The sequence below is a fragment of the Cynocephalus volans genome, chromosome 2 (genome assembly GCF_027409185.1).
Source record: "Cynocephalus volans isolate mCynVol1 chromosome 2, mCynVol1.pri, whole genome shotgun sequence".
NCBI classification, from domain to species: Eukaryota; Metazoa; Chordata; class Mammalia; order Dermoptera; family Cynocephalidae; genus Cynocephalus; species Cynocephalus volans.
The window spans coordinates 162,087,005-162,110,804 of record NC_084461.1 but is presented as its reverse complement, the minus strand read 5'-3'; the positions used below and the strand labels follow the sequence as shown (position 1 = coordinate 162,110,804).

Below are 23,800 nucleotides of genomic sequence, written 5' to 3'. Positions count from 1 at the left end.
GTGTCTAATTCCACCTATACGACATTCAGGAAAAGGCAAAACCATGGAGACAGTGGAAAGATCAGGGGTTGCCAGGAGTTAGGGGGCGGGAGGGGTGAATAGGAGAAGCAAAGAGGAGTTTTAGGGCAGTGAAACTATCCCATATGCTACTATCATGGTGGATACAGTCGTAACACAATTTGTCCACACCCATAGAATGTACAACACCAGAGGGAACCCTAACATAAACTATGGACTCTAGGTGATGATGATGTGTCTTGTCAGTGTAGGGTCAATGACAGTAACAAATGCACCATTTTGGTGTAGGATGCGGATAGCGGGGAGGCTGTGCACGGGGGACAGAGAGTATATGGGAACTTTCTGCTCAATTTTTCTGTGAATCTAAATTTGCTCCAAGAAATCAAGTTTCTTTTTAAAAAAAAGTCTTAGATGATAACTTCCAATATTAGAAGGGCTATTTTTAGAAGAGGACATGGACTGTGAGGTGCAGATTTGGCAGAAGTGGATCAACTCTCCCGGATGTATATGTATGTGAGTCTATGTTCTATGTTGGGTGTACGTGCTTATATGTGTGCATGCATCTGTATGCGTGTATGCATGTGTGTGTGTATTTTTATGCATGTAAGTGTGTGTACCATATGTGTATGTACGTGTGTATGTATTCATGTTTGCATGTATCTGTATGCACGTGTGCATGTACGTGCACGTGTGTGCCTGTATATTTGTGCATGTGTAGACTCTGTAGATTTTGTCTCAACAAGAGGATAAGTCTTTTAACGACAGGTTACTCCAGCCATAAAACAGGCTCCTTCATTAAATAATGAGCATGCTGTCCCTGGAGGTATTTCAGTAGAACCTGAACAATCCCCCTGTAGAAATGCTGCAGATGGGACTGCTGGGTAGATGGAGGCTGGTGGGTCTGCCAGCTCAGATGACACCTGCCCTCCAATTCTGTGCTAAGCTCCGTGAACTGGGGGTCCTCATGACATCCTCTCCCCGTGACCTCTGGCTCGGCGCACTTTGTATGGGTGCCTTTCCTAACAGAAGACTGAATGTTCCCTCCTGCCTTGCCTACATCACCTCTGGCTCTTGGAGCCCGGAAAACCCAGCCAGGGAATCTGAGAGTTCTGCCAGGGAGGAAGGGGCCTCCCGAGTGACATTAAGTGGTCCGTGCTGAAGAACAATCTCCTCACCTCTCTCAGCATTGCTGGAGGCATCCTTCTCAATTGTCTCAGCATTTTCCTAACGTGATCTTTAAAGCCGTGTGTCTCTGAGTTTAGGTGGTTTAGGTGTCCTGGCTGCGGCAGAGACGAATGCGGGCCCCCACCCTGGCTGCTTCCCCACTGCCTCCCAAGTGCCCATCCGTCACCAAGTCGCACGATAATCATAAATCTGAAGTGATTCATATTTCCCCCACCCCAGGAGGGACTGGAGGACACCCCCTTCCCCACAACTGTGAGAAACACGCTTGTGAGGGGCACCCCAGCATCCTTGAAGAGCTCGGCTTTGGCGACCGCTCTCCCCAGCAGGCATGGCCATACGGTGGGAACGGTGGCCGCTGAACTGAGAAGCCGGGAATAACTCAATCCCAGGGCAGTGGGGGTGGGGAAGTGGGCACTTGATTGCCAAAGAAAAGGCAGGCGTAGTTATGGTAACGGACTGCACAATCAAATCAGCAATCAGAATAGTCTGACTCACGCAGACCTGTGGTATTGGCTGTTGATTATGGTTGATTATGGTGTTCTCATAAGAGAAGTAGATGGGCAGTCAGCTAAATTCTTACTCGATCTGTATAAGCAAAAGAGTTCTAGGTCTAGTGAACAGAAGTCTAGCCTGAATTATAAAAACAGAGTCATAGCCCCTCAATCAGTTTCCAGACTTGAGCTAATTTACAGGCCCAGAACCCCTCAAATGAAGGGAGGACAGGAAGAGCCCAGTACACTACCCAAAATTTATACTATTCACCTTTCTCCTGACCCTCTCCAGAGACCCACCCTACCAAGAAACTGTGCACTGGAGAAAGGCAATAATCAGATCCTTTGGGAACTACTGGACACTGGCTCTGAACAGACACTAAGACCAGGGCACCCAAAACCCCACTGTGGTCCGCCAGTCAGAGGAGGGGCTTATGGCGGTCTGGTGATCAGTGGAGTTTTAGCTCAGGTCCTCCTCCTGCCATTGAGTCCTGTGTGTCCTTGAACCTGTTCTGTGTTTTTCCCCAGTTCCACACTGCATAATTAGAACAGACGTACTCGGCCCCTGGCAGAATGCCCACACTGGTTTCCTGAGCTGTGAAGTGAGAACTATCACAGCAGGAAAGGCCCAGTGGAAGACATTCAAGCTGCCTCTGCCTTGGAAAATAGTAAAACAAAAGCAACATCGCATTCCTAGAGGGACTGCAGAGATTAGTGCCACCATCAAGGACTTGAAGGATGCAGGGGTGGTGATTCCCACCACATCCCCATTTACTTTTCTTGTTTGGCCTGTGCAGAAGACAGATGGATCCTTGAGAGTGACAGTGGACTATTGTAGGTTTAACCAGGCAATGACTCCAATCACAAAACAGATGTGGTTTCATTGCTTGAGAAAATTAACACACCACATCCTCCTGTTATCTAGTAGCAGCGAATGATCTGGCAGATACTTTTTTGTTAGTAAAAACCACCTGAAGCAGTTTGCTTTCAGCTGGCAAGGCAGCAATACACCTTCACTGTCCTACTTCAGGGGTGTATCAACTCTCCAGCCCTATGTCACAATTTAGTTCCCAGGGACTTGATCACTGTCCCTTCCACAAGACATCACACTGGTCCACTACACTGATGACACAATGCTGACCGGACCTAGTGAGCATGAAGTAGCAACCACTCTGGACTTATTGGTTAGACATTTTGTGTCAGAGGGTGGAAAATAATTCCAACTAAATTTCAGAGGACTTCCACTTCAGTGACATTCCTAGGGGTCCAGTGCTGTGGGGCATGTCGAGATATCCCTTCTACAGTGAAGGATAAGTTGTGGCATCTGGCCCCTCCTACCCCCCCAAAAAGAGGCACAAAGCCTAGTGAGCCTATTTGGATTTTGGAGCAACACATTCCTCATTTGGGTGTGCTGTTCCAGCCCATTTACCCAAGTTACTCCAAAACTCACCAGGTTTGAGTGGGTCCGAGAACAGCAGAAGGCTCTGTAGCAGGTCCAGGCTGCTGTGCAAGCTGCTCTGCCCCTTGGGCCATGTGATCCAGCAGACCCAATTGTCCTTGAGGTGTCAGTGGCAGACAGGCATGCTGTTTGGAGCCTTTGGCAGACCCATTATAGGATTCTGGAGCAAGTTCCTGCCATCCTCCACAGATAATTACTCTCTTTTTGAGAGAAAGCTCCTGGCCTGCTACGGGGCCTTAGTAGAGACAACACTTAATCACAGGCACCAAGTTACCATGGGACCTGAGCTGCCCAACATGACCTGAGTATTATTTGGCCCAACAAGTTATAAAGTTAGGCATGCAGATCAGCTCTACCATCGAAGTGGTGTATACATGATGGGGCTCGAGCAGGTCTTGAGGGCACAAGTGAGTCACACGAAGAAGTGGCCCAGGTATCCATGGTTCCTACTCCTGCTACACTTCCTTCTCTCCAAGCCTGCTCCTGTGGCCTCCTGGGGACTTTCCTACGATCAGCCTGCAGAGGAAGACAAGGCTAGGGCCTGCTTTACAGATGGTTCTGTGCAACATGCAGGCACCACCTGAAAGAGGACAGCTGTGGCACTGCACCCTTTTCTGGGACATCCTCGAAGGACAGAGAAATCCTCCCAGTGGTCAGACTTTGAGCAGTGCACGTGGTTGTGCACTTTGCTTGAATGGAGAAATGGCTAGAGGTGGGACTGTATGACTCACAGGTCATAGCCAATGGTGTGGCAGAATGGTCAGAGACTTGGAAGGAACATGATTGGAAAATTGATGACAAAAAAATTTGGAAAAAGGCATGTGGCTAGACCTCTCTAAATGGGCAAAAAATGTGAAGATACATGTGTTCCATGTGAATGTCCACCAAAGGATAACCTCAGCAGAGGAGGACCTTAATAATCAGGTGGACAGGATGACCCGCTCTGTGGATACTAGTCAGCCTCTTTCTCCAGCCACCCCTGTCATCGCCCAGTGGGCTCATGAGCAAAGTGGCCATGGTGGCAGGAGGGAGGCTATGCATGGGCTCAGCAACATGGATTTCCACTCACCAAGGCTACAGCCACCACTGAGTGCCCAATCTGCCAGCAGCAGAGACCAACACTGATCCCCACACATGGCACTACTCCCTGAGTTAATCAGCCAGCCACATGGTGGCAGGTTGACTACATTAGACCGCTTCCATCGTGGAAGGGGCAGCATTTTATCCCTACTGGAATAGATGCTTACTCTGGATATGGATTTGCCTACCCAGCACGAAATGCTTCTGCCAAAACTACCATCTGTGGACTCACGGAATGCCTTATCCACTGTCATGGTATCCACACAGCATGGCTCCTAATGGAAGAAACTCATGTCACAGCAAGTGAACTGTGGCAGTGGGCCCCTGCTCATGGATTCCACTGTCCTGAAGCATCTGGCTTAGAATTGTGGAATGGCCTTTTCCAGCTAGGTGACAATACCCTGCAGGGCTGGGGCAATATCCTCCCGGAGGCTGCATATGCTGTGAACCAGCATCCAGTACACGGTGCCATTTCTCCCATAGCCAGGATTCACGGGCCCAGGAACTAGGGGAGGAAGTGGCAGTGGCACCACTCACCATTACTTCAGTGATCCACCCCAAAATGTTTGCTTCGTGTTGCCACAATGTTACGCTCTGCTGGCCTAGTGGTCTTGGTTCCAGAGGGAGGAATGCTTCCATCACGAGACGCAGCAGTGATTCCACTGAACTGGAAGTTAAGGCCACTTTGGAATCCCCGTGCCTCTGAACCAATGAGCACAGAAGGGCAGAACCATGCTGGCTGGGCTGAGTGATCCTGGGCACGACAGGGGAGCTGGACTGCTGCTCCACATCAGAAGTAGACGAGGGCACCTCCGGAACACAGGAGATCCCTCAGGGCACCTCAGCACTACCACGCCCTGCAATTAACGTCAATGGAAAACTGCGGCAAACCAGTGCAGGCAGGACTAGTAACAGCCAAGGCCCTCCAAGATGAAGGTTGGGGTCACCCCACCAGGTAAACATCCACGACCATCTGAGGCACCTGCTGAAAGCAATGAGAACATGGAACGTGCGGTGGAAGAGGGTGACTGGAAACACCAGCTATGACCACGTGGCCAGCTGCAGAAACGAGCACTATAATTGCTACAGTATTTCCTCCTTATTTTGTTGTGTGTTTGTGTGTGTGTGTATCAAGCAGTATCTTTGCTTTTCTCCCTCTCCTATCTGCCTGTCATGTAACATAAGATGCACTGACTTCCCATCATAGTATTTAAGTCTGGACATCAAGAAGGGTGGACGTCACCACAGATGCTGCATCCTCTTCTGGGGAAAGGGTTAGTGCATTTTCTTGTACCCAGGATAGTTGTATCATGTTAGGCGTGTTGCTGTTGCCTTTATTTGGAGACTAGGTATGGTTTATGGAGATAACGAGGTGACAAAGGATGTGCTGTGATGGTTAGCTGTGTGTGTCATCTTGGCTGGGCCGTGGAGCCCAGCTGTTCAAACATGAATCTAGATGTTACTGTGAAGGTATTTTGTATGTGTGATTAACATCTGTAGCCCGCCGACTTTAAGAAAGGAGATTACTTCTAGTACGTGCATTGATAATGTGGGTGGGCCTCACCCGAGCAGTTGAACGCCTTAAGAACACTCTGAGCTATCCCAGGGACAGGTAGGGGGCGCCAAGTCCTGCCTGACCTTCCAGTCTGCTGGCCTGCCTCACACACTTCAGACTTGCCAGCCTCCGTCACCAGTTTCTTAAAATATATCATCTATTTCCTATTGGTTCTGTTTCTCTGCAGACCCCTGACTCACAGAAACCAATAGTTAATTTTTATAATATTTCTGTGCATAGCAAAGGCACTATTCCAAGGGACTCGTAAGTGATATTAAAGTGTAGAAGAGAGTTAAAAATCAGAGGCAGGTGACATGAGCCAGAAACCATTCCTGCTGGTCTCACTGAGACCCTGAAGCCGTAACACTTCCATCGGGTCAACCCGCTGGTTCTGTTTGAAATTCAGACAGCGCGAATTCTCAGAAAAGATTAATGAGCTTCATTCTTATTCATGTGTGTCTTGAGATTTATTAAGATGTGGCCTGGAAGGAATTACTAAACAGAGAACATACCAGGCGAATTAAAATTAAGTCTGCCCCATAAATGACTTCACCCTGGAGGGAAATGAGAGTGTAAAGTGTCATCCTACTCGGGTGACAGAGTGGCCTCCACATCTACAACCACCCGGGTGACAGAGTGGCCTCCACATCTACAACCACCCAGGTGCTTGTACAAAACTTGACAGAACCACAAGGAGCAGAGTGAGGTGCCAGCCTATCTCGGCAGAGCTAAGCTATGTGGCCCAAGTGGAAAGCACCCGCGTTCACTAGAGCGTTTAGAGACACCCCATTGTATTACGGACATGCCCTCCTGGGAGGACAGCCTGTTGGGTCCGATCTGTAGGCAGTACCTTCTGGTGTGGTTTATGGGTGTGTGTTTTTCTTTCAAACTGATTCCATCAGCTGAGTTTCTCTGGGCATGGAAGATTAGAAAAAAGTACCCATCTTGATGAGCAATGTGAGAATATATCAATTGAAAAGGAAGGCGGTAACAGCACGATTCTGCAGAACAGAATCCAAACTCTAGGTGGGAATCGCGTGTGCCCAGGAACTCATGGCCGCTCCATGACGACCCACGTCACCAGCCACACTGTCATGCTCATCTCCTGCAGGAGGGCCAGGTCACATGGCATTGGACTGTGAAGTCCCCTGACGCCCCAACTAATCCAGTGTTATTACTGCCCTGTGGGGAGGGTGACAGAAACATCACGGCTATTGCACAAGACTCCCGCTCCTCCTCCACTTCCAGTTTACTACTGTTTAAAAAATGAGTTCTGGTTTAGTGCTCTACAGTTGAAACTCGACTTTTGACTAAAACAGTTTTCTTGGGTTGCACCAAAATTTTAAAGATCTTTATCTGTCCCTGTTTCTCAGTGGTAGGAAAAATGAAGTGGTGGTCAAGGACACGCATTGATTGCACTAACCAATTAGGGCTGATTTTTGAGTAGCCTACATCTCTCAGTTTGGTAATGATAAGTGTATTTTTTCTAAAATTGCAAAATAAAGTCCCCTTTTGATCTTTTATAGAGGACTTGGGGATATAAGTTGTACATCTCTGTCTTATACTTCTTATGGGATCTAGCCTTAGAAATAATTCCTAATATTTTTGGAATATTCTTAGAGATAATTCCTAATATTTTTGTCCTAAGTACTATGCTATGCATTAAAAAAATTTTCTTCTCCCAGCAACTCAGAGCGGTAGGTGCTGTCATCCCTGTTTTGCAGATGAAGATCCTGAGGCACAGAAGGCGAGGAGCATGCTCGAAGTCTTGCAATTGGTTAACAGAAGAATCCTGAGTAACACCAGGCAGCCGAACCCAGACCACCCTCATGCTAGTTCATCTGTTTATGCCTTCTGTCTCAAACTTCAGACTTCACTCATTGTTGAAATAATTGTGACTCCTGCCTCCTTCCCTCACCCCTGACCATCTCCTGGATGCCCATGAGCCCCAGGCATCTGGGAGGAGAGGCTGACTGCAGGAGCAGCAGGCAAGGGATGGCACCCGCCTGGTCCCAGGCCTGGTATCCTCCTGCGGCTTACTAGCTGCATGGCTGTGGGCAGGCCCCCACACCTCTCCAGACCTCATGGCCCCATGAGCACCCTACAGGGGTCACCAGCACTCACAGGCAAGCTGAGATCTGCAAGGACATCAGATCACGTCTCGTCCCAGACAGGAGAACTGGGAATGGCCTGGACTCAACTGCCTTCCTGGGAGATGGCACATGCTGTGGACGCCAGGCCACCACCCTGCCCACTTGGGGTCTGTGCTCTGACGAGCAGTTCATACCCCAATGAAGAGGTCACACCCCTGTCACCAGGGAAGTGACATTCCAGCAGCATGCTGCCTTCCCCAAAGAAGTTGCCCGTAGAGCTTCAGAAGGCCATTGTTCTGACAGCTGGGATTTGTGCTTTCAGGATGGGCTCATTTTCAGCCTGAAAATGACTCACCAGCACATGCCAGTTTCCTCCTCCCGCAGGAGGCAGCATAACTGAGGGGAGCAAGGGGAAGGTCTGCTGTCGCTGGGGCTCCAGGCCACACGGGCTGACGCGGGGGCCTCTGCCCAGCCAGGGGCCGGCAGAGCTGCCCGGGTGAGCGTCCAGCATGGAAGTATCTTCCACGGCCCATGGTTGATTGCCAGACTCCTTCGCGACTCCTTCATGGGGCAGACACGGGGTCCCCAAACTCCTCTGTGGGCCTGGTAGCCCAGTGATGCTTCAGGATCGTCCTTCTGCTGTGGCTGTGGCTGCACCTGATGACAAAGTAATGGCCGGAGGGTGTCCGCAGGTCTGGGCCTGACCGGCCAGCAGGCCAGGTCTTCCCTCTCAAGGTCAGCATGAGGATTCGGCTGGAAGTGAAATTCTGTTCTGGATTGGTCAGACCCAGCCCATTCCCACCTCTTAATGCCTGCGAGTCAACAGACATCTCCCCATCGCAGGCTGGGCTGCCGGCCCACAGTGATGGTGGGAACGTGTCTCAGCTGTGGAGAAACTGGGTCACAGAGCTCACAGCGGCCCCTCCCAGGCTGCATTTAGAGCCAGAGGAAGTGGGAGCAAACAAGCAGGGTGCTTATTGCAGGAGCCCCAACTTGAGAGAAAACACATCCATAAAGCAGGGATTCTGCACTTTAGGAAAAGCTGCCTGGCTGTTTGGAAGAGCTCCATCCTCAAGATCTTTCTAGATTGGACATTCATGGGTTTTCGTTAAAAACAGAATCGTAATCCTATAGAATAAGTGACTTTTAATCATAAATCTGTGTGCCATAGATCACAAATACATACAGTAAATATGCATGTACTTTTAATGGGTGCAGTGTGGATAATGACTGGGTCCATCTGTAAGCATGCTTCCTGAAGTGGCCGTGCCACAGGCCCGGCCTCACTGCACTTGCAGTGGGCCACTGTGTCAGGCCCTCTTCCTTTCAGCCCAAACTGTTTCCCGAAGTCTTAATTATATAGGTCATGCCCCCCACATGGACTTGGTCAAGTGTTTCACCGTCATGTGGGCTTTGGCTACAGTTGAGTCTGACGTGGAACCGGGAGGCAGATGCTCAGGCCCACGTTCACCTCTCCCATGCCAACCTCGTGGTCTCCTGCCTGCCACCACTGTGGACATCTCTGTGGGATTCCTGGACAAGCCAAACACATGGGAGGCTATGGAGTGAGTACACTGTAGCTGAGACGTCCGTGACACAAGAGTCCGGAGACCACAGCTCTTGAGTCAGCCCCACTGCCGGTGCTGTGTGACTCCAGGTAAGAAATGCAACATCTGTGAGCCTCAGGAGCATAGCAGAAATGAGGAGTTTAATAAAAAGATCTTTAGAGGCTCTTTCCAGTTCCAATATTCTCTTATTCTGTGAAATTGAAACTATCACATCCATAAGCAGGAAGGTAACTTTCTTCTGCCCCCTGAACTAAAGAATTTCCCATAAGTCATGGAGTCAAAACCTATTGGCAGCAGTTTTTCCAACTCTCTGGTCTACAAATAGTACTAGATGCCTTCCACGAGCAAGACAGTCTTTAGGTGCTGTCCATCAGAGGTTTGGAGACTTTGAAATGAGTATGATATCAGACCTCAGCACACACAACAGCAGCAGCAGCAACAAAAGTTTCCCCCAAATGTGCAGACCCCTACCGTGTGTTCAGATGCTGATCCACTTTATTCTGTGTTAGTCTATCCCTCCTATCTGATCTGAATAAAAACGTTGGCACCAATCCACTGGATTGGTGACTTCCAAACCTGTGGTTTGAAGAATGCTGCTGTGGAGGTCACAGGAAAGGGGCAAGTGCCTCATGGACTGTGAAACCAGCAGGAGAGCAAGGGCCATGCGGGGGTCAGACTCGGGGGACGAGGAGTGGAGCTGCATCCTTTGGCCAGGCCTTGACTCCACCTCCCGCCCAGTGCCAGGCACAGCCACATTTTCTGTCTCTGCTCAGGCTGTCCCTTAGCCAGAAGGTCCTCCCACCTGCCCCCAGGAAGCCTCTCCCAGGCTGACCAGGCCTCCTCTCCATGGCCCTCTGTTCGGTGCACTCAGGCCTGTCTGCTCTGTTGCGGTAGCTTGTTAACCAGTCACTGGTACAGTTTTTTGAGCCGGACTATGGTTCCTACAGGCCAGGGCTGAACCTTCTATTGCTAGGAAGCCTGGTGCCCCATACCCTGCCTGGCACCCTACATGCTCCTGGCCATAAGCAGATGGGGGAGGTTGTGGGGGAGCCAGTGAGTGGGAGACCCCAGCCAGGTGGTCGGGGGGCTGCCGGCTGCACCCTTGTCGAGGCACACAAGCCCTTCATTTTCAGACAGCTTTCCCCTGGAGTTACCCTGAGGGATGATAGGTCTATTCGTCTGGGGCTGCTGTGTTCACAAGGCCTCAAAAACAGAAAACTGTCACTGGTAGACATATTACGCAGTATTTGATGGTTGTTTCAAGCACAAAATTAATTATCTTAAGAGCAAAAGAATGACAAATCCTGCAGAGCATCTTCTTAACAGTCTTACTAGGTTTGGTTTTTACTCTGTGATTTGTGGGTGCACAAAGACTATTCTAAGAGTTGCATCCACTCCCTTCTCCAAAGGCACTAGACCTCCCAAGTTCTTTGATGGGAAGATCACCAATAACCCCACCTGCTGTACCTTCTGAAGACCGTGACCTCCATAGCCCCCATGCCCCAGGGTCTCCCCGCTCCTGGCGTGCCTCCAATATCTCCAACCTGGGAGACCTGGAAGGGATCCAGGAAGCCCTGGGGTCTCCTACACTCAACAGTAGCTCCAGGGATCTGCTGTGGCTGAGCTACGTGCTGGTGGCCAGGCCAGAGGGCAGTCCCTGCAGTGAGATGATCAGACCAGGCAGGAGGGCAGGAAAAGCATCCGGCAAAGCAGGCTGGAGAGATTCCTGAACACACTGGCAGAGTCCTGGGCCCTGAGAGGAGCTTGGGTTCAGGACTCGGTCTGTAGAAAGATCCCCACCCTGTCAGCACTTGCACTGTCCCTGGAGGCCTACACGCCATGCTGGGCCAAGCAGGGCTGGCCTGCACGGCCTGCTGGGAGCAGGGCTCAAAGGCCCCGCTGGTATTCCAACAGAGCACCAGCCTCCCAGGGACCTCCACCACAGCAAGAGATGCCACACAACACAGACCTGAGTTTGGGGCCTCTTCCTTCTTTATACCCAGAGATGCTGAAGCATAAATCTCTCATATTCCTGGGAGAAAATTATCCCCTACCTACCTCAGGTGCCCAGGAGCCCCATCAGACATGGCTTTCTCTCTCACACATGCCTGGAAGTGCCTGGATTAAATTTCAGCAGAAAAACCACGCGGGCTCTGATGTTTCGATTTCAGTGGACAGTGGTGCTGGGAGCTCGTGTCTTTTCCCAAAGAAAATATAATAACAGAAACAGCCTGGAGAATACTGCCAATACTTCAAAAAAATCCTTTCACCATAATTAGACACATGCACATCTACGATGGGGATACCCAGAAATAGATTCGAAGCCAACTGCTCTGTTCCCAGAGTTAGCACAGTCTGTTCAGTTGAAGCCATGGCAGGGCCCGGGCGCAGGGAGAGGCCCCCAGCCCCCATGCCTGGCCCCTGGCCCGAGCAGCACTGTTGGTATGGATCACCCAGGTTCATTCACTTCTGAGGAGCAGGATTTGAACAACCATTGTCTCTGCTTTTGCTGGAAATGGTAACTGTGAACGCTTTGCGCCTTGCTGTAAATTAGGAAAAATTCAACTGGGAATACAGAAGGGAAAAATTGTTAGCAGGTGGTTTTTCAGACTAGTGCTATTTTTGTTTGCTTGAGAGGTGAGAAGTGAAAAGCACACATAATGTTTGGAAGGACCACGTGCTTCTCTGCTGTGGCTTGCTGAACTTCCTGCTCAGGTGCAGTGGGGACTGCTCCCCAGGTGGCCCTTGGTCTGAGCCCAGCCCTACGCATGGCTGCTGCCTGGAGGCTGGAGGACACTAAGGTGCCTGTCTGCTGCTTTCCACCCAGGCAGGGCTTCCCTTAAAGTGCCCTTCACCAACAGGGGCCCTTTGGGTGTCCCCCAGAATCAACCGCCCTTACTGACATAGGCGAGTGGTCAGCAGAGTGCGAGCCTCGAGTGAAAGTGGAGCACCTGCAGAGCCCCTAACGGGCAGGTTGCAGGAGGGCCTTCCTCGGCTGCGCACTTAGTGGGGCGGGTGAGCAATGCCGCCCTCGAAGCAGGTTCCCACGAGCCCAGCTCTGTACCCTCAGAAACCCACACGCTGAAGCCAGCCTGATCTGCTCCACAAACTAGAGAGAGGGAGCTTCTGGGCAAAGAACTAGAAATGATTACTGAACTACTATGGCCCCTCTCTTTCCAAGTCTGGTTTTCTCTCAGCAGCTGGGAAGGCCCGTAGATCTCATGTGCCAGCAAGGATGTCCAAGTGACAGGGTGGCCCTCGACTCCCTTCTCCCTCCTGTGAGACCAGCCATGCCTCATACCAAGGGTTGCAAGGTGGAAGGGAACAGATTCAAGACTGAACCGATTTTCAAACAGACACGAACAAGCAGTGCAGAGCAGCCACTCCACTTCCTGCTGAGGGCCGTGTTCATCGCACAGATGTGAGCTCTGCTGGGTCAACGGTGCAGCTGCAGCACATGACTGAGCCTCTTCCCCACCAGCCAGCATGGCAATACCCGTCACTCTGGACAAAGCAGCAGGTGCTGAGGTCTGGGCGCTGACCTCTGACGCTGACCTGGGCGCTGACAGGAGTGGAGGCCCCACCTGTCTCTGCAGGGCACCCAGGCTCTGCTGGGGACAGGCAGTGAGCAGGGCTCTGGGCAGAGGGCCTGGTGTACCAGTGCTAGCTCTGGTGATGTCCCCAAGGGAGAGGGAAAGGCTATCCTTGCCCCAGACACACCATCTAGCCTCCAGGGTGCTCATCCAAACTCTGGCTAATAGACCCTAATCCAAAGACTGATCTTATATGGAAAGGTTTTTAAAAAGTCACAGAACGTGGTAAAGCCAGGAGAAAATGATCACTAAATCGTTGGTGCAGCAAGACCGATAAACAGAGTCATTCCCTCCCAAAATCTAGAGATGCTGCCCAGAACAGCCACAGGCAGTGCATGCCATGAGCACTGGAGAACTGCTCCCTGGATTTCACATGGGCTTTCATAGAAGTAATGTGAAGGAAAAAAGGAGTTAAATATCTCATCAATAATTTTTTATATAGATTGCATGTTGAAACAATATTATTTTGGATATTGGGTTTAATAGAATATGCTAGTAAACAAATCTCTCCTTTTACTTTTATTTTAAAATTAATTTTACTTTTTAAAAATGTGGCTACTAGAAAATGTTAAATTAGGTTGTGGCTTGCATTACATTTCTATTGGACAGCACTGGTTTAGAAATGTGGATTCTAATCTTGGCTAATCCAATGTCTAGGTGGCAGCTGGGGCAAGGCCATTGGACTCAGAGTTTCTTTTATGAACTCAGCCCAACTCAGCCAAAAAGATAGCTGAAAATGCTATCTACACCAAATATCAGGATGGCATCCTCCTGTCATTTCTTATTTCTCCTAAGAAAACAGGCCTGTCCCATATGGTAGAACAGGTTGTGGGCTGCATAAGGATGATACTTTGAAGAGGGGGTGCTGCTGATTTGTGTATTTATTACTGTAATATCCTGGCATGTAGCAATAAGTATCATGTTCTAACAAAATGAGTATATTATAATGATTTTTCCAACAGACAGAGAACTAAGTCGCCCTGAGGAGGGATACCTTTTTCTGATGAAAACTGTAGCTGTGCTTGCATTGGCCGTGCCAGAACCCTGAGGCCCGCCTGACTCCACTCCAATCAGATGCTTTGCTGGTTTGGCCTACATCTCTGCATGTGCCTGGTGCATCTACGGGCAAGAACTAGGTGCGCACACTCAAGCCTCAGTTGTTCAAAATGCCATTAACATCTGGTGCCAAAGGGACAATAACCAGCTGGACGGGGGCCCAGGGCTCGCCCAGGATGGGCCACTTACCTTTTCGTTTTTCTTCTCGTCTGGCTTGCATCCTGTGTTGGTGGGGCTGGATGTGGACAGGCCACCACTGGGCCCTCCTCCGGCGTCCCCGTTGAGGTTGGCGGCACTAACATTGGGAGGCGTGATGGCTGATGCTGCTGATGTGAGCGGGATGGCTGGCCGGGGGCCAAACTGCAGCGGGGGCTGTTGACTGTGCTGGGGGGACACCACGGAGTGGGGCCTGAGGCTGGTGGCGGGCAGGCGGGACGGAGAGTTCTGAGTGTGCAGGGGCGACACGGTAGCAGTTGGTCGGTCCTGAGCCTGGGCTAAGGGGTGGGTGGCTGGACACAAGGTTGGAGAGAGAGCAGGTTGAAAAGTTAGTTTGCAACCTGCCAGGCATCTACAGCACACACTCCTCTCTGGCTGATCCTCTGAGTGCTCCCCACCTCTCTTTCTCCTGGCCTCTGGCACAAAGCCCCCACATCACAGGCGGGCACAATGAGGCTATACCACCTTGAAGATGCATTCCCATCTTTTGAAAGCCCAAGTGATCAGGGCCCTGCCACCACTCAAACAGCCCTTGCCGAGGGAGGAGCTAAAATAGCTTCCCCAAGGCTGCTGTGAGCGTGGGCGTGTTCCCGGTCTCTGTGAAGTCTTCCAACTGGTTTTCTCTGCTGTGATGAACCAATGCCCTCAGAAGACTTTTTAAAGCACCTGGTGAAAATGCTCATAAAAGCAAAGGCTGTGAAAGCATCTTGGAGAAGCCTTAAGATGCCCCGAATAATTAAGCACTGCTGCATGCCAGCTCGTCATGGTCGACAGCTTGACTCCAGTTAGTCCTGACCCTGGAACAGCCTGGCCCAGTCCTTGGCTTCCACACCAAGCACGTGGCCTTGCTGAGCAAGGCTGAGGGTGTGTGAGGCTGCTCTGGCTGGTGATGACACTACAGGAGGTGACAATCGCAGGAGGAAAGCAGTGGAGGCCAGCCCGTCCCCACCCCTGCTGCGATCTGCCTGACAGCGTTGCCTCGCCACAGGTGGAAGCACAGGAGTTTTGGATTTATAAAATGGGAGCCTCACAACTATGGATACACCCCCTTCCTTGCAGCAAAAACGCTTCTTAAAAAGGTTAGGGATCTAAATGCATAACATTTGTGAAACTCTCCCATTTGAAAAGACAGAGTTCCCTCTAAACATAGCACCATATTAAGATTAATCATGCAACTATTTGGGTTAGTAATTTTGAAGAATTTTCTCCTTGCCAAACACGGAAGAATACATGGGGGGAGAAAATGAAAGTGACAGGGGCAGGTGACTTGTGCCTGGCTGGTCTGACCCAAGTGGAGAGACCAGGCTGGGGACCAGACTCACAGCAAGTGTCTCAGCCGGCACCACATAACTCAGAGCCAGTTGTCTGCACATTGTTATGCCAGAGAAAATCACATGTCACACTGTAATTATTTTGTACCACCAGAATTTGTGGCATTCACAGCTTTAGAACATGAAAGAAATACACACAACATTAATGACATTCTCAGCCCCCAAATACACCTTGGATTTGTAATGCACTCAGAGGTCCCAGACAGCGCTTGCAGGCGTGGGAAGGCAGGCCGCACCACAGGCCAAAGCCCCTCTGTGAGTGGGCCCTTCCTCCTGATGGCTGCGGGGAGGAGCTTGCAAGATCAATTATGCCATCATGGACTCTCTGGCACCTGGGGCAGCCTGCTGTTTCCACCAGGTAAAATGTAGAAAGGTTGATTTATGTCTTTCTAAAGAAACTACTCAGGATTTCAGATGGGTGGGGAACCTAGAGCATTTGAGTCCTTTCGTCCTGTGGCTCTGCGTTTAAAAGGAAGAGCAGGTCAGGCCATTATGCCCATCGATGGAGCTGCTGGGCTCTTCTAACTACCGATTCATCGGCCCCTTCCTGTCTGAACCCTCCCTCACCCCTGCCAGCAGCCTGGGATGGGAGGGGATGGCCCAGGGCCTCAGAAACTCAGTCTCCAGGGCTGCTCCAGGGTGTCCTGCTCAAGGGCCCTCCACTTTCTGGCTAGCTTGCATGCGTCTGCCACATCACCTTGCTTAACCAGATGAGAAAGGAGAGAGTTCCAGAAAGTTCTAAGCCTGCCCCCATGCCATCTCCTAATATACTCGCTTCAGCCATTCTGGCCTCCCGCACACAGGACAGGCCCTCTCTCCCCTCAGAAACTTGGTGCCAGCTGTCCCTGTGCACAGACCATACTTCCACCAGGACAGGTGCCAAGGCAGGACCCCTTGGGGGGCTTCGACTCAGCTCAGCTGTTTATTATATGTTAATTGTTTACTGTCTGTATCCCCCGCTACAGTTTAAGCTCCAGGAGGGTGGGACATCAGCAGTTTAATTCACAATATAATTCCTTCCAAGCCCCTGGAACAATGCCTAATGTAGGAGATGTTCAATGCACTTTGTGCATGAATGAGTGAGTCTTTGAGACAAGGGAGCCCCAGCTGAAACACCACTATAGACTTCTCAGAACTGAACGGCTGGAGAAAACAAATTCTCCGTGAGAGGCTGGCTCATCTTGCAGGCTGGCAGGACAACTCTGGAACCTGAGATCTTCAGTGGGATCCACCCTTTGTTCCCCTACCTGGAGCTGGCCCACACTACTGTCCATCCACTAGTGATCCTACTAGTTAGCGATGCTGAGGCCACGTGTGCCTTCTCTGAAGAGTCCCGTGACGGGTGGGGCTGTGTGAGAACTGTGGTAGTCCTGCAACAACCCTGCTGCAGGAACGCTGCAGGCTCTGGATCCCACTTGCCCTCACGCAGTTCACTGTGGTGTCCCCAGTACCTAGAATCGTGCCTGGCATCCAGTAGGTGCTTTGTAAAAGTAGCTGAATGAATAAATAACTTTATCATCAGCTTTGTTCTCTCCCTATTTTCAGTTATCACTTCACACTCCAGGGTGAAATGCAGCACTGGTTGTGACTCCCACAGCTCCAGTCCAACCTCTCAACTTATCCGCGTCCCTCCCTCCAGTCCCGAGCACAGTCTCTTGGCTCCTCTTCTTCCCTCCTGTATTTAACCGCTCTATTAGCTTTCCGCTGTAATTTATTAACCAAGTCTCTCCCATTGAAGAAATAATCCTCCTTCTATACTTTGTCTTCTTTTAATTAGTACCTCCTTTCCCCACTTTTCTTTATACCTAATATTCTTGAAATACTGTCTACACCAGCTCTTAAGTAATCTGTACTTGCTCTCTGGCAGCTTGCACAGTATTTTTGTGTCTTTTGATGCATGAAGTTTAAGTGCAGCGTGTTCAGGTTTGGATTTATGGCTATTTCTTCTACTCAGCACCGTCTGTGCCTTCTGCGTGAGGACTTGAGCCCTTCTTCACTTCTGGAGAATTCTAAGAGATTATTCTTTTGAATCTTCTCTCTCTCATCCCCTCTATGTTCTATTTCCCTGTTAGAAGTAGTCTGAAGCTCCTCAGTGTATCCTCCACGTTTACTCTCTCTCATACTTTTCATCTCTGCTCTGTGTTTTGGATAAACTCCTTTGCATGGCTTTCCAATTTCACTAATTCCATCTTCAACTGTGTCCAGTCTAGAGTTTATGCTACCTAAAGAGGCTTTGAATTTAAACATCTTTTCTTTCCAAAGTTTCAAATTGGTTCTTCCTTATATCCAGCTGTTTCTGATTCACAGCCATCCACTAGTTTTTTTCATAACATCTTGTTTTTTCTTTCTTTTGTATGTGTGTGGGGGTGTTATTCCTTCTTTTTTTGCTCTTAGAAGATCTTAAACATACTAATTTCAAAGCCTTTTTCAGATTTCTCCTTATTTCCCTCCCATTTCTTGAGTATACTGGCTATCTTTCATGCACAAGTTTCCCTCCTGTGTTCTGAGCTCGTAGTGAGGTGAGAGCTGCATTGCTGTCGTTTGCTCTCTGTGTCAACCCCTCAGGGTCTGGACGTTCTGTTGTTGCTTCACCTTGGCCTCTGGAACCGCCCTCAGAGCCAGGTGCAATGGGCTGACTGAGCTCTGGTCCTGCAGGGACAGCACAGAGCGAGCCCTCAGGCCGGAGCCAAGTTCAGTTCTGTGCCCAGGGTTGGGGCTTTCTCTTCTCTCCCATGCTCCAGACAGCAGTTCAGTATTGACCATGCCCTGGAAGAGGCTGCAGCCATTAGACCTGCTACACCTATTAGACCTGCTACACCTGGCTCTGGCCCCCTGACCTCATGGGGCTTCCTGTCCACACAGGAGCTGAAAGTCCACCAACACTGCCTGCTTTTCATCCTGCAGCCCAGTAGGCCAGAGTTTCAAATCTGCTTGCTATCATGTGTTCTATTTTGTTTAGATATACAGAGTTGACTTTTTAAAATATTGAAACAAACCTCACTGTATTTAGAGCAAAGTGCGTGTGTGGGGGGGGGGTTTCCACATACTCTTCCATATTGTCCAAGAGTCCTTCATTCACTTCTCAGTCTACTGAAACCTGGCTTTTCACCCCATCATTACATCAGATATTATCTGGACAAGATCAGCTACGGTTCCACATGTCACCAAATTTAATGGACACTTTCCTGTCATGAGAAAACGTGTGCACTGATGTGGTTGTTTTTACGGTGGCATCACACTGACTTGATCGCTGCAGCTTTATAGGAAGTCTTGAGATCAGGGTCTGTCTCCTACTCTGCTGTTCTTTGTCAAGGTTGCGTTTGGCTATTCTCGGTCCTTGCATGCCTATATGAATTTGAGAACCAAATTGTCAACTTCTACAAAAAAGTTGGGTTGGATCTTGATTGATATTCCATTGAATCTATGGGTCAAATTTTGGAGAATAAACATCTAACAATGTTAAAGTCTTTTCACCCACAAAGTACATCTCTCTACTTATTTAGGTCTTAATTTCTCTTAGCAATGTTTTGTTTTCAGTGAGCAGGTCTTCCCCGTATTTTGTCAGATTTATCCCCAATAAATTTCTATTTTTTGATGCTATTAAATTTGGTATAGTTTTTTAAAATGTCATTTTCCAATTGTTCATTGATAGTATATAGAAATACAATTAAATTCTGTGTGTTGATCTTGTATCCTGCAACCCTGCTTAACTCATTTTCTATCTCTAATGGGTGTGTGTGTGCAACCAGAGATAGTTTTCTGCAAATAGAGATAATTTTATTCCTTCCTTTACAATCTGTATACCTTTTGTTTCTTTTTACTGATTAATTGCTGAGGCTAAAACTTCCAGTAAAATATTGAATAGAAGTGGAAGAGTAGATGTCCTTGTCCTGTTTCTAATCTCAGAGGGAAAGCTTTCAGTCTTTCACCATGAAGTGTGGTTAGTTGTGGGTGTTCAGAGATGCCCTTTATCAGGTTGAGAAAGTTCACTTCTATTCCTCATTTTCTGAGATTCTTTTTTAAAAATCAGGAATAGATGTAGAATTTTGTCAATGATTTTTTTTCTGCACCTTTTGAAATGAAGAGAACATTATTTTTATTATTTAGTTTGTTAATAAGGTGAATTATGTTGTCAAATTTTAATCCAACCTTGCATTCCTGAAATAAACCATACTTGGTCATGATGTGTTATCTTTTTTATTTATTGCTATATTTGGTTTGCTAAAATTTGTTTAGAATTTTTACATCTATGTTTATGAAGGATATTGGTCTATGGTTTTATGTTCTTGTAATGTCTTTGTCTGGTTTTGGCATTAGGGTAATGCTGGTCTTATAGAAAGATATGGAAAGTATTCTCTCTTCTTTCCAATTTTCTGGAAAAATTCCCATAGAATTGTTATAATTTCTTCCTTAACTGTTTGGTGTAATTCACCAATGAAGTCACCTAAGCCTAAAGTTTTCTTTGTGGAATGTTTTAAATTACTAATTCAATTTCTTTAATAGAAACAGGCCTAGTCATACTGTTTCTTCTTGAATAAGTTTAGTAATTTGTGTCTTTCAAGGAATTTGTCCATTTCATCTAATTTGTTAAATTTATTGGCATAAAGATTTTTAAACAATCCCTTATTATCCTGTAGAATCTGAAGTGATAGCACTTCTGTTATTCCTATTATTGATAATTTGTGTATTTTCCCTTTTTTCTTTATCCATCTGGCTAGAAGTGTATCAATTCTTATTATTCTCAAAGAACCACCTTTTGGTTTCACTGATTTTCTCTATTTTTGTTGTTGTTGTTGTTTTCTATTTCACTGATTTCTGCACTGATCTTTTTCTACTTCTCTTGTGGTCCCTTTGCTCTTTCTATTCTAGTTTCTTGAGGTAAAAGCTGAGGCCACTGATTTTACACCTTTTTTTCCCTCTAGTATTGGTATTTAGTGCTATACATTTCCCTTCAAGTACTGCTTAAGTGGCATCCCACAAATTTTGGTATGTTTTCATTTCATTCAGCTTGAAATACTTTACAATATCCCTTTTGATTTCTTCTTTGATCCATGGGTTATTTTAAAGTATATTACTTAGTTTTCAAATACTTGAGGATGTCAAATATTTTTTATTATTTGTGTCACTGATTTCTAGTTCAACTACATTGTGGTCAGGCATGATTGTTTGTGTGAAGTGACTCTTCAAATGTATTGAGATTTAAATATTATGGCCCAGAATATGGTCTATCTTGGTAATTGTTCTATGTACCCTTGAAAAGAATGTGTATTTTGCTGTTGTTGGGTGGAATGTTCCATAAATGTCAGCTAGGTCAAGTTGTTTATAATGTGCTAATGTTCTATATTTTTACCAATTTTCTATCTACTTGTTCTATCAATGATTAAGAGAGATATCAAAATCTCTGACTACAATGGTGGATTTGTCTATTTCTCCTTGCGGCTTTATCTGTAATTGCTTATGTATTCTGAAACTCTGTTATTCAGTGCATAAATATTGTGAATTGTTATGTTTTCTTAATAAACCAACTGCTTTATCATTATGAAATTGCCTTTCTAAAATCTGTAATAATATTCTTTGTTATAAATTCTACTCTGTCTGATATTAATATAGCCATTTCAGCTTTCTTGAGATTAACATTAGCATGTATAAGTCAATCCTCATTACTGGCCCATTCTGTATTTGCAAATTCTCCTACTAGCTACAATTGATTTGTAACCCCCAAATTGATACCTGTAGTGCTTTCACAGTCATTTTCAGACATGTGCACAGTGGCAAAAAATTAGTCACCTGATAGGCATATTCCCAGCAAGAGTGGAACAATGAGACTCTATGCCTTTTTGCTTCAGCCTCACACAGAGGTGACAGGAGAGTAAAGCCAAAAGAAGGCAGCATGGTGAAGTCCAGCTCTGGGCCAGCTGGACAAAGTTTCAATCCAAGCTCCTACCTATTAGTAGAAAGGCTCAGGTCAGTCACTTAACACCCTGAACCTCATTGTCTCTTTTGTAAAATAAAGAAAATAGAACGTATTAGGATAAAATTATAATTTATGGGTACACACACATATATGCACACACACAATTTCACCTGGAGCAATAGTTTAGTACTCACTAATCTGGTGTTTAGAGTAACTTCATAGAATATAACTGATATAAATAATGAGAATGTGTATATCTTGTTCCATCCTTTTACTTTTGAACTATTTATATCCTTAAATTTAAGGTATGAGAAGTATGTTTCTAGTTCATAGCATATAGTTGGGGGGTTTTGTTTGTTTGTTTATTTTTAATAATATCTGACCATCTCTGCATTATATTTGGGGTTATTTAGACCATTTACATTTAATGTGATTATTCATATGATTAGGTTTAAATCTATCATTCTACTACATGCTTTCTCTTTGACCCATGCATTCTTTGTTTCCTTTTCTCTTTTTTTATGCTTTCTTTGGTATTAAATAAATGTTTTTGTGATTCCATTGTATCTCTGTTAGCTTATTTGCTTTGTTTTCATATTTAGTGGTTGCTTACATCTTTATTGATCACAGCATACTCACAAGTGATTCTATAGCACTTCACATACAGTATAAGAACCTTACAACAGTATATGGTACTTACATTTCTCCCCTCCCAACTTTTATGCTTTGTTATTACACATTTTATTTTTACCGAAGTTTTAAATCCCAGACACATTGTTTTGATTTTTGCTTCGACAGTCAATCATACTTGGCAAATATTTAAATGATAAAAAACTTACATATTTACCTATGTAGTTATCATTTCTAGTATTCTTCATTCCTTTGTACAGATCCTCATTTCCATCTGGTATCATTTTCCTTCTTCTTAAAAAACTTTGTTTTATATTTTTTCATGGCGTTAATGAAAATATTGTTAATGAAATATTTTAGCTTTACCGTGTATGAATAATTCTCTATTTTGTCTTTTTTTTAAAGAGGTTTTTTTTTTTTGCTAGATTTACAGATATATTTATTTCAGTGTTCTTGACAAGAAATCTGCTCCCGACCATCTTTTTTCTACTTTACATAACATATCTTTTTTCTCTGGCTGCTTTTAAGATTTCTTTATCATAGATTTTCAATGACTTGATTATGATCTGCCTTGGAGTAATTTTCTTCGTGTTTCATGTGCTTGGGGTTTACTAACTGTCTTTGATCTATGAGTGTGTAGTTTTCATCAAATTTAGAACAATTTTGATCAACATTTCTTCAAATCCTTTTTCTCTCCCAACTCTTTCTCCTCTACTTTGGGGACTCCAATCACACATTTATTAGGCCACTCAAGATTGTCCCATTGCACATTGATGCTCTGTTCATTATTAAAAATTCTCTTTTATCTCTGTGTTTCATTTTCTGTAGTTTTAATTGTTATATTTACAAGTTCACTAATATTTTTTCTTCAGCAATGTCTAATCTGCCATAATTCCAACCAGCATATTCTTAATCTCACACACTGTAGTTTTTATTTCTAGAACTTTGATTTGGGCCTTTTCAATATCATCTCTGTCTCTACCTAACTTTCTGAATATATGGAATGCAATTACAATATCTGTTTTAATGTCTATGACTGCTAATTCCAACACCTTTGACAGTTTGGGGTCAGTTTTGATCAATTGATTTATCTCTTTATTATGGGTCATATTTTCCTTCTTCTTTGCCTACCTACTAATTTTTATTGACTATCACACTGTGATTTTAATGTTAAGAGCAGGATATTTTTGTATATAAATATTCTTGAGCTTTGTTCTGGGACACAGTTAAATTAAATGGAAACAGTCTGGTCCTTTTGATTTTGATTTTGATATTTATTAGGTAACACTGGAGCAGTGCTCAGTTTCAGGGTAACATTCCTCACTACTGAGGCAAGGTCTTGAGAACACTACTCAATGCCCTGTGAACTATGAATTTTTTCCAGTCTGGATGGTGGAAACAAGCACATATGTATTCTGGGAAATATTAGTGCTAATCCTTTCTTTTTTTATTTCTGCTCCCCTGGCTTTGGGCAGTTTTCTCAAATGCATATGCTGATTAGGTAGCTGAACACTCGAGGTGGGTGCTCTGCAGCATCTGGAGTTCCCTCTCTGTGCATCTCTCCCCTCTCTGGTACTCTGCCCTGCAAACTCTTATCATCTCTGTTACACA

General features: G+C 46.4%; 1 protein-coding gene across 1 annotated transcript in view; it reads right to left on the bottom strand.

The window, feature by feature from the left end:
- SH3RF3 (SH3 domain containing ring finger 3) overlaps positions 1-23,800 on the bottom strand; it is a 338,026-nt gene that overhangs the window by 36,307 nt on the left and 277,919 nt on the right. The window contains exon 9 of the mRNA XM_063087182.1: positions 14,288-14,607. Coding sequence (XP_062943252.1) covers positions 14,288-14,607 — 320 coding nt within the window. The remainder of the gene's footprint in view (positions 1-14,287; positions 14,608-23,800) is intronic.